General features: G+C 37.2%; 1 protein-coding gene across 7 annotated transcripts in view; it reads left to right on the forward strand.

Moving 5' to 3' along the window:
- Positions 1–10,885, forward strand: part of PTPRQ (protein tyrosine phosphatase receptor type Q) — a 138,235-nt gene that overhangs the window by 124,865 nt on the left and 2,485 nt on the right. For all 7 annotated transcript variants that reach the window (XM_080584383.1, XM_080584380.1, XM_080584384.1 and 4 more), the window contains 5 exons: positions 2,818–2,952; positions 3,056–3,181; positions 5,400–5,548; positions 7,184–7,319; positions 10,670–10,793. In XM_080584383.1, coding sequence (XP_080440509.1) covers positions 2,818–2,952; positions 3,056–3,181; positions 5,400–5,548; positions 7,184–7,319; positions 10,670–10,793 — 670 coding nt within the window. The remainder of the gene's footprint in view (positions 1–2,817; positions 2,953–3,055; positions 3,182–5,399; positions 5,549–7,183; positions 7,320–10,669; positions 10,794–10,885) is intronic.

A 10,885-nucleotide genomic window follows, 5' to 3' on the forward strand; every position in this document is an offset into this window, starting at 1 on the left:
AAAACAATACTGTATTTCTCATTGTCAACTTTCTTCATAGACCTCACATTTTCTAGTTGTGTTCTCAGTAAATTCTTTGACTATATTTTTTCTGTCGTCAGTCTTGCCTATATCATTTTTGTCCTCCTGAAGCTCAAAGTATCTGTCATAATTATGCATTTATTTTGTTGTAACAGTGGATGATGGTCTCAAGTGAGGTCAAGACTTGATTTACACTAAGGGCTGTTCATACGCATAGCCAGACATGCAGACTGTAGTCTAAATGGATGACACAATGGCAAGTAGAGGTAGTTATTCCCAGGCAACTAGAAGACATTCACAGGGAATCAGCCATAGAGCTGAGAATGGGTGTCATACCTCAACAACATCTTCCCTTCTCATTAGCAAAAGCATGTAATTTCCTGATTCTGACAAGCAGTAGAAGGAAAGAGCCACACCATGCTGTTACTTGGCAACATGGCTCTGGGACACACAACCACTGAGAAGGAGATGAGATGGAGCGTGGTCTAGACTTTACCCTTCTTGTCACTAACTAACATGCCAAGGCTTAGGAAAGGAAAACTAACAGCAGAAGCCAGCTGCAGAGAGTATTCCCTGCTGAGATTGTCTATCTTTACTGCATGTAGGCATCACACTTTAGTTGACCATTCATCAGTGAATAGACCATTTTTTCAAGGCTAAAGCTTTACCCTTTATATGTTTTCACTTCATATATTTGTGGACATGTAAATATATAAATACATATAGGAGTAAATATACAATAAGTGTTTGTGTGTATTTACCTACTTTTTTTATCTAGGTGTATATAGATATGTGTATGTATAAAGAGAGGAAAATAGAGATCTTTAAAAAATGGAAACTTGGATGCTACTTTTATTTTCACTGTTTAAACAAGAAAAAGTCAGTAACTGAACTGTGGATTTTGTATCCCTGAACTACAGTTCCTCACCTCACTCTTAAACTAGGGAGGATTAACATGGTTTCCCACTGCTACCTGTTCTGCATATTATAGATAGAATAAGTAAGAGGCATCTGTGAATTATAGGGCTATATTCCAACAAGGAACTTTGATGGTACTATAAACCACTATGTCAAGTTTTTTGAACAATAAGCTGAACTCTCTGATATCACAGATTGCTTGCTCTACAGTATAAACATATTCTTCTTATTGCTAATGCTGTTATTTTAAATGTTCTGTAGTACATAGAGTTCTGCAGGGTATGTTTGGTTTATTGGAGAAAACAGATCCATGAGAACCCATGCTTGGATATTTACACAGATTTTTTTAACTTCCTTTTCACTAAATTTTGCATCAATTTATAAATGAACTAAACAAATGAAGCCAACACTGGAAAAAAAAATCGACCTCTACAGAAAGGTTTCTTAAAGACCTTCTATCAAAGATTAGGGATCAAATGCACCCTCAGTAAGATGGTGGATGACACCAAATTGTTTGGGAGTTCTTGCTAATCTGCTTGAGGGCAGGAAGGCTTTGCAAAGGGATCTGGACAGGCTGTATCGACGGGCCATGTCCAGACACATGACATTCAACAAGGCTAAATGCTGGTCCTGTGCATGCGTCATAACAACCCCATGCAGTGGTGTAGGCTTGGGGAAGAGCAGCTGGGAAGTTGCCTGTCAGAAAAGGACTGAGGAGTGCTGGTTGACAACCTGCAGATTATGAGCCAGCAGCGTGTGCCCAGGGAGTCAAGAAGGCCAATGGCATCCTGGCTTGCATCAGAAATAGTGTGGCCAGCAGGACTGGGGAAGTGATTATCACCCTGTACTCAGCACTGGTGAGGCCGCACCTCAAGTACTGTGTTCTGTTTTGGGCCCTTCACTACAAGAAGGACATGGAGGTGCTCAAGTGTATGTAGAGAAGAGCAACAAAGCTGGTGAAGGGACTAGAAAACAAGATTTATTGAGGAGTGACTGAGAGAATTGGGACTGTTTAGGCTGGAGAAGAGGAGTCTGAGGGGAAACCTCATCGCTCTCTATAACTACCTAAAAGGAGTTTGCAGCAAGTTGTGTGTTGGTCTTTTTTTCTCAGGTGACAAGCGACAGAATGTGAAGGAACAGCCTCAAGTTCCACCAGGGAGGTTTAGATTGGATATCATGGAGAATTTCTTCATGGAAAGGGTGGTTAGGCATTGGAAAGGACTGCTCAGGGAAGTGGTGGCATCCCCATCCCTGGAGGTATTTAAGAGATGTATGGACATGGCACTTAGGGACATGGTTTAGCAGTGGACTTGTAGAGTTAGATTGATGGTTGGACTTGATGATTTTAAAGGTCTTTTCCAACCTAAATGATTCTGTGATTCTTGAGGATCACTGGAAAAACATCACAGTTGTGTGTAGCTTGCACTAGCTCTCACACGGCTCCTCAGTTTTTTTCTCTGGCTTTGCTGCACCTTAGCACTATTTTAATTCTGCTGTGCTGGCCTTCTCCTGACACATCTCTTTGTGACTGGATCTGCGGTAAGGTTAATATGAAGACTTAGGTATTTTTTAAAGGGAAATACTAGCCTGATATCCTTTTAATATCTCTGCTAAAAGCATTTCTGTTAGGATGGTATTTCCAAAATTTTATTAGAGCATCGGTTCATATCTAATCTATACAGTGGAAAAAATGCCTTACATCCTTAGGTCTCCATGGCCATCTGCCATGCAATGACTAGTCAGGCCTACACCAATTATTTTAACATGTCTGACAAGGTTCTAGCATTAGGCATGTTAACTACAGGCACAGCTATGAGTCACATGCAAACTCTTTTTTCCTTACCAACCATTATGCATTAAATATTTTCTCTTTCTTAGGGCTATTTGTGTCCAAATGAATTTATTGCAACTCAGGGACCATTACCAGGAACAGTAGGTGATTTCTGGAGAATGGTGTGGGAGACTAGAGCAAAAACCCTTGTGATGCTTACACAATGTTTTGAAAAAGGACGGGTAAGTTACCAGTGTACAACATTGCTATAATTGAAAACTCTGTATGTAGTTTTTGTCAAATTTATAATATAATTATTGCTAATTAGTAATCATGTCACTGCAGATAAGATGCCATCAATACTGGCCAGAAGATAATAAACCAGTGACTGTGTTTGGGGATATAGTAATTACTAAATTGATGGAAGATACTCAAATAGACTGGACCATCAGAGATCTAAAAATTGAAAGGGTAAGTCAGAAATGGAAACTGGTTGAATAAAATCTATCCAACAACCCAAAGAACATCAGATGTTCTCCATCCCACCCAACTACTTCTCAGTGTTCTTTTAATCTTTTAATATGTATGTACTCTACTAGCTGTTTTTTCTGAGCATTTTGTTTTCATTTCTGGTTGTTTTTCTTGGTGGTGGTAGCTTTTTGTTGTTTTTGTTTTTCCTGAAAATTTTCTTCAGTTTCTGTCACAAAGAACTCAGATATATGGCCAACATGCTATGAAGGACTGATCAAGGTTACTGAACCTCTCTGGTCCGGTGGGAGGTGAAGTTTCTATTTGGACACCTCAGTTGTCTCTTCTAAAAAGGAGTAATCCTAACCATTCTGTTATCAGACAAATCCCTTTGAATATATCCCTCTCAGATTAAAGGGCAAGATTCTCTGGTGCAGCGCAGCTGTTTTGCATTGTACCACCAGCTGTATTGGCCTCCACCCCCAGGAAATTCACCCAATATAAATGAGAATCATCAGTATTACTCCCACTCTGTGCTGGGAATGGAGGTGTGGGGTACAGCATAGATGTTCATCTTTGCCATGATCCACCACTGTAGTTTCCACACGTTGGAAAAATTAGCACTCAACATTAAGTCAAACCAGAAGGTGGTCTTGGAAAGGAATCTGGTCATGATGACCCAAGATGAAGTCAGCCTTCTTTTGCATTCCCAGCATTGACCTGTGTTATATGTAGTGAAGCCACACCCTAGGACCTGAACTCAGCTATCCAAATACAAAGATGCATTACCATCCCAAAGTGTGTGCATGTGACAAAAGAAGCACAGCATTTAGAGGATTGTCTTGATTGTCAGCCCCATAAGGACATGTTGTGCATGTAGCACAGGACAATTGAACATTTTAAAATGACTGAGGGAAGATTTTTTTTTCAGCTAAAATAAGACACAGAGTAAGCAAGACTAGGAAAGGAGGTGTTTTGAGTAAAAGTATATGCTAACGAAATGCAAAGTCATGTGTTAAGTAGGATGAGTGAGGAGGGGATTGGAATTGTCTAAGTGCTCCATTTACATTAGCTGAAATATCTCCCACAAGGAGTTATGTCATTTATGAGCATGCCATTAAATGTGCCATATTGCTGTCTTTAAGATTGCACTTCAGCTTCCATCCAAATGGATGGATTCTTGATGATCATCCAGTGCAGGTGAAAGGCATGTATACACTAAATCATTCACAATTTTTGCCATATTGCATCCAAAATCACTTCTCTTTTGTTTTATGTTGATCGGTTTTAGTACTATAGACCTAAAGTAGTTGCACATAATTGTTCACAGTTGCTCAGTGTTTCTTGCAATATGAAAAGAGTAAGTGGTTGGTTCAAAATGACAACAAAATTAATTCATTGCACAAGACTTGATTAAGCTGCAGAACTCCTTGCTGCAAGATATTGTGAATGCTGAAAATGTACAGGACTTCAAAAAATCTGGAGAAATTAATGGAATAAAAGTCTGTTGAGTGCTTTCAAATTTTTAGGTACCACCTGTGACTGAGGAGGTTCATGGCTTGCAAACTGTTAAGAATGGAAGGGATATACTATGGAACTACAGATACATTGTTGTCTTGTATTATAATTTTCATTAAGATTTTTCATTGACTCCTGTTGGAAGCATGATATTGAGCTAGACAGACCTTTGGCCTGACCCATTGCTTTTATTGTTATGTCCTTCATAGTTAAGTTAGATATCAGATCATAATCAGCTGTTTGTGTTGAGTTACTATTCCTGCTGCTCTAATTGAGAGGGCACCAAATACATAGAAAATATATTTGTGTTGACCAACGTATTCGTTTGTCTTAACTATACTAGGTCAGTATTAGAACAGTTGCCTTCCCCTAAATAAATTTGTCAGCCCAGTTCACTAAACTTCTAAACAAGCTACAGAAATGTCGACATGTAATCTACAAATTACACTGGTATAGTGACTGAAGTCAAATGTAGAGTGATTGCTGAAGTCATTAATACTTCATGAAAAATTAATTTGATGCCATCTCTCTCAAAAAAACTTGCAATAAGATCTGTGCACAACAAATTATCCCTTGATACAAGTACCATCTTATGGTTATGCTATTCTGACTTTATTTGTTAAATGAAATTGCTGAGAAGTTTACAAGTAGCTTAATGGATATTCTTTGTTTTTTAAAAACTGCCATATTTTATATTTTACAGCATGGAGATTGCATGATGGTGCGCCAGTGTAACTTTACTTCTTGGCCAGAACATGGAGTCCCTGAAACTACTGCACCAATTATCCACTTCGTAAAACTTATCCGTGCAAGTCGAGCAGGTGATAATACACCAATGGTGGTTCACTGCAGGTAAGCGTATTTACCAGGTCATGATTTAGTATCTTATCATTCCAAGTGCATATTAATGCTCAGGGAAGTTGCCAAAGAACAATAGTGAGTGCCCAGGTGTGGCTTTAGTATGGATAGCCATGAAGTTTTCTCCAACAGGGCTCCTTACTCCTTTATAGGAGGCAAAATACCAAAGTAGGCCTGTTCTTCCATTCTCGGAAATCCCATTGAGGTGATGTCTTTGAAAGAGTTATTTCAAAATTGCCATAATGTACTGCTAGATGTATCTCAAGTTTCCTCTTTATCTTAAGAAGAGGAATAGCAACAACTGACATGCTTTTAATAACTTCTATTATAGTTACAGCTTTTCTTAAGAATTAATTCCCTAAAATTGTGTTTAAAATGTGTGTGTCATTATCATGAAGAAGAAACTATTTGTGAGCCACAGAGAATGACAAATATGTGTAGGGGTTTGCATATGCTAGATTTCAAACTTGGATGCCTGTAAACATCTAACATCTAAACTTAGACTTTCAAATAAATGGTCTGGTGGTTACTTGGTCCAAGTGATCTGAACTGAGATGTCTAGGCTTGATTCTTTGCCTCATTCTCACTTAGTGTGACTCTGGAAATATGTGGAAGGAAAAGCTAGACTTTGTGCCACAAATTCCTTCTCTGGCCAGTGAGTTTGTCATGCACGGGGGTTCTTTTGATTTGTCCTCAGTGTCCTACAGTTGCCATCCACAATGTGGGATAAAACCTCCTTATTTTATTTGACGTTGTTATCATTGATAGTTTGACATTTTCCTCTACTGAAGGGGCCATAGAAACTTCTAAAGGAGAGAACTACACAGTCTTCGTGTTTTGAGGACTTTTATGTGTTTTGGGCCCTTCTGCAATGAATGCTATGCCGTTTGCACAACACAGATACATGAAGGAACCAGCATGGGCCAGATAATCTGCCCATGGTCCCAGTGATAATAAAGCAGCAGCATGTGTTCTCATATCCAGAAAACTCATCCTTTATATTCTGCTCATTAGATTCTGCAGGTTCAAAACAGTTTTACTATACATTACCTGATTATCTGTAGTGATATTTCTTGTATTTATTACACTAATTGCAGAAAAGGCCAATAGTGATTTGAAGAAAATACTATTTATTTTCAAACCCGTAATTAAAACAACACTAGCTACCAGTGTGTGCTACACACCTGTACTCCTTTTAAAAGTATTTTCTTTTAAACGTTTTGCTAGATACCATGTTGTTTTGTCTCAAACAGAAAAAGCGTCACAGAATCAGTGTAGGGTGTGATTTCAAAAAATCTTGTGAATTCTTTGAATCAGTGAACACTAGAAAATTCACATAAAAGTTGTAGGGTGGTTTTTCCATTTATATGGGTTTCATTTAGTTAAATCTCACTTGTCCTATACAACTCCTTGTAAAGTCAAAATCAGAACATAGCTCAAATTCAGATTACACTTTATCCCATTCACTAAGGAGACACACACACAAAAGTAGTGCAAACGAGTTCAAATTTTCAAAACTTTCTTCTCACAATCAGCTTACTTTAACCAAAATGTTCTGAGGAAATACACTATAATGAGAAAACAAAAACAAAAACAAACTTAATTTTATCTTGTGTATTATGTTTGCAGTGCTGGTGTTGGAAGAACAGGTGTTTATATTGCACTAGACCATTTAACACAACATGTAAATGACCACGATTTTGTGGATATCTATGGCCTTGTAGCTGAGTTAAGAAGTGAACGAATGTGTATGGTACAGAATCTGGTAAGACACATATTTGAACTCTGTTCTCCTGCTGTTAAAAAGTAAGTCATCTGATCTACAAAACTAGACTAGAAAGCTAATGATATTCAGCTACCTAATATATTTCCTATTAAATCCTACTCATATTTGGATTACTAGCATCATGCAAATGTATGCTTTTCTATCTAAGTATATCTTGGCCAGCAAAGTCTTGACCAGTGCTGAAAAAAAGTGCTGAGATACTCAGTTTTTAGAATCTAAATCATAATTTCTCAGAGTTTGAGAAAGTTCAAGTTTTGATTAAAGGAGTTTAAAATGACTTTTCTACACTACTAAATTTGACTTTATTTACTACCTAACTGTATTTTTTGTGTATACATATAGCATAGTCCTCCAGACTTTTAAAAAATCATTTACCTTTGACCTTATTGGTAATTTCTTGAGTCTTAATAAATTCCTGCAAATAAAGTAACACATATGGCTAGAATTAAGGACAGACTTCAGCGTTTGTAAAATTAGGACATTGTAAAATTAAGGGTATCAGTTAGTGATGATATAGTGATGATAGTAAGGAAGACCTCTGCTGTACTTAGAGATCTGGGTATCCGTAAAGGAATAATAGCAGCATCTAAAACTGATTCTAAATGCCCAGTGGAATGGAAATCTAGCTGTATTTGCATTACATTTCTTGCATAAATGCTCTGCAGGCCAGATCTAACCCAAGGCTGCTCTAAAACCTTTTACTCTACAGCATGACTTACCAACTTTTTAGTATGGGTGAGCAGTTTCAGGACAAACTTCCACACTGCTGATAGATTTGAACTGATTTTGATGTAGGGAGGCTTCCTCCATAGGGAACACATTTCTGCTGTTCCATATCATGTCCAAATACATGAAAAGTGTGTAAGAATGTGTGAAGGTTAAACTTTCTTCAGCAATTGCAGTTAAGATTTTGTGAGACCTTGTGACAGCATCACATTTCTTGAAAAGTACTGTCTGCTTACCAATCACTTTGAATTTTTCCGTTTGAACTCATGATGCAGCTAAACAATTGCCCATTTCCTGTGATGATGAACTCTGGGAATGCTTTTTTGGTTCTGTTTTAAGCTTTTGACTACAAACAGAATCATCTGAAAATAAGGCGAAGATTGGAAGACAATTTAATGGGAGGTCCTTCAAAACCAGACCTTAAAACAGTAAGATATTTGATAAGATCAGTGTACAGTTTTAAAACTTGAATCAGTTTTTCTTATCTCTGCATTTGCATATTTAGGCAGATGCTATGAAAAGACCTACCAAAATGTAATAGAAGATGCTTTCATAATTCTGATTTCTGAACAAAACAAGTATAGATCTGTATACTAGCTTCAAAATCCTGAGGCAGGTTGTTCTCCATCCAGATCATTTCTACCTCATGTCTGCAAGCCTATAAAATGCAGATCAGTGCTAAAACTTGACCAAAGTGAACTGAACCTTGTTAAGCTTTATGGCAGATTCAGTAATCAAGCTATTGTGACAGTTCTGTGACAAACCACTACTTAGTAGTCTACAATTCATATTTCATGTGATCAGCAGAAAAGGTGTGAGGAGAGGGACAGTTCCTTTCCAGAACTCAGTTTAGAGATCCCTCAGTGAAAGTGTAGGATTAATGAGTAAAATAAATTTTAAAATCAGTTGCTGTCAGACCCAGTTTTTTCCTTCTTATAACTTCAAAATTGTTTTCGTTTTGCCAGCAATCATTGTCTGTTACCAACAGGCACAGAATGGCCTATATTTGTACAATTAAACACCTCTGCAGTTACCACACTCCCCCCAAAAGTGGGCTGCATGCAAGCTCTCTACAGGGAACAACCCATAGTCTGTAATGGGTTTTATTACCTGGGAATTATTGGGGATAGTGGTGGTATTATTATAATTATAATTATAATTATTGGGGATAGTGGTGGTAGGTGTGGATCAAAACTATGTGAAAGACTATTCAAACATTTTCAAGTAGTTTGGCTGATCAAGTTCCACCATCTGGCAACGTACCCAGGCACAGTTTAATTCACTAGTATAGGTATAATCTCAGTATCAGGGTATTCTGCCTGATGGCCTGTACATTACAAAGGCCTGCCCTTGGACTCCAGGTAAAGCTCATAAACTAATCTTTAGCGATATTTTTGGTCTCTCTCACTTCCAACCATAAAAATACCTCCAAATAATTAAGAATGTCATTAATTATAACTGGGAAATACCATACATTCCCATATCCTGCTTCGCTTTCCCCTGGCAAACCTAGAAAGATTTTCATTGCTACACGCCCAAAACTAACTGTATGAATGCGAGAAGTTATGAAGCTTTCAGAGTTCTAAACTCTGAATTCTAAATTCCACTGAAACTTAACAATTAGCAATTATTGAGCAGAGAATTTACACTAATATATCTACCCATGCAAAAATGAAGGAAGCTAACCTTATTTTGGTCATCTTCATCTGTGGAGATATTCAAAACCCATCTGAACAAGGTCCTGGGCAACATGGTCTAGCTGACTCAGCATGTTACACTAGCTCATCTCAACAGGTCCATTCTAGTCTAAATGAATATGTGGCTCTGTGACCTTGCTCATTTTCTGCATCTACTCCCGTGTGAAGATAGACTTAATCCATTCATTTTTCTGACTGCTTTCATTCTTTTATTTTGTTATTTATTTCATCCTGACATTGCCCTTTTTTATTTTTCTCTTTTCAGTGATTATTACCCAGAGTTACTTTATGCCCTTGGAAATGTCAAAGTAAATTTTGTTTTCCACTTTTCACATTATAGTCTGCTAAAAATGACGCCACAGTCCAAGAAGTATCACTAAAAACAATGTGGGGGTTTTGTTTGTTTTGCTTTTTTTTTTTTTCGTTTTTTATCTTAGCATAGTACATCCTCCCAGAACATTTTGCATCCTCCTTGAACTTTTGCATTTGAGTGCACCCTGCTGGTTTTCTCTATGCTATAAGGAAGAAAATCTTCTCAACGAAATATTAATGTTCAGTTTCTTCAGTCTTACTAGTAACAAAAAGTAGTCAATCATCTCTTCATAGAACAAACCTTTACAGAAAAATGTGGATCAGCCTGTAATTCTCAGTAATGATTAGAATAATTTCATGTATTTTACTAGCCATCTGAAATAACATCTTGTGACAAATTGTAATGCCTTATGCCTTGTAATGAATGAAATCAGGTCAGGCATGTATAATATCACCATAGTACTGAGATTACTGAGTTAATCTGCAGTTACTTTGATAATATCTGGATGTTATTATAAAATTCAAAAAGTTTTTTGTTTGTTTTGAAAGTATATTTTTCGTCTAATCAAACATCTTCAAATTCACATCTCACAGGCACAATATATATTTTTGCATCAGTGTGTATTGGACCTGTTGACAAGCAAGGGAAGTACTCAACCCATATGTTTTGTAAATTATTCAGCACTTCAGAAGATGGACTCTCTGGATGCCATGGAAGGTAAGCAGATACAGATTATTTTTTTTTCATAGCAGGTGCATCGACTTTCCCAATTTAAGAAACATAAACAAATACTTTGACAAGCATTTTTT

This window comes from Anser brachyrhynchus, assembly GCF_964034855.1.
Source record: "Anser brachyrhynchus genome assembly, chromosome: 1".
NCBI lineage: Eukaryota > Metazoa > Chordata > Aves > Anseriformes > Anatidae > Anser > Anser brachyrhynchus.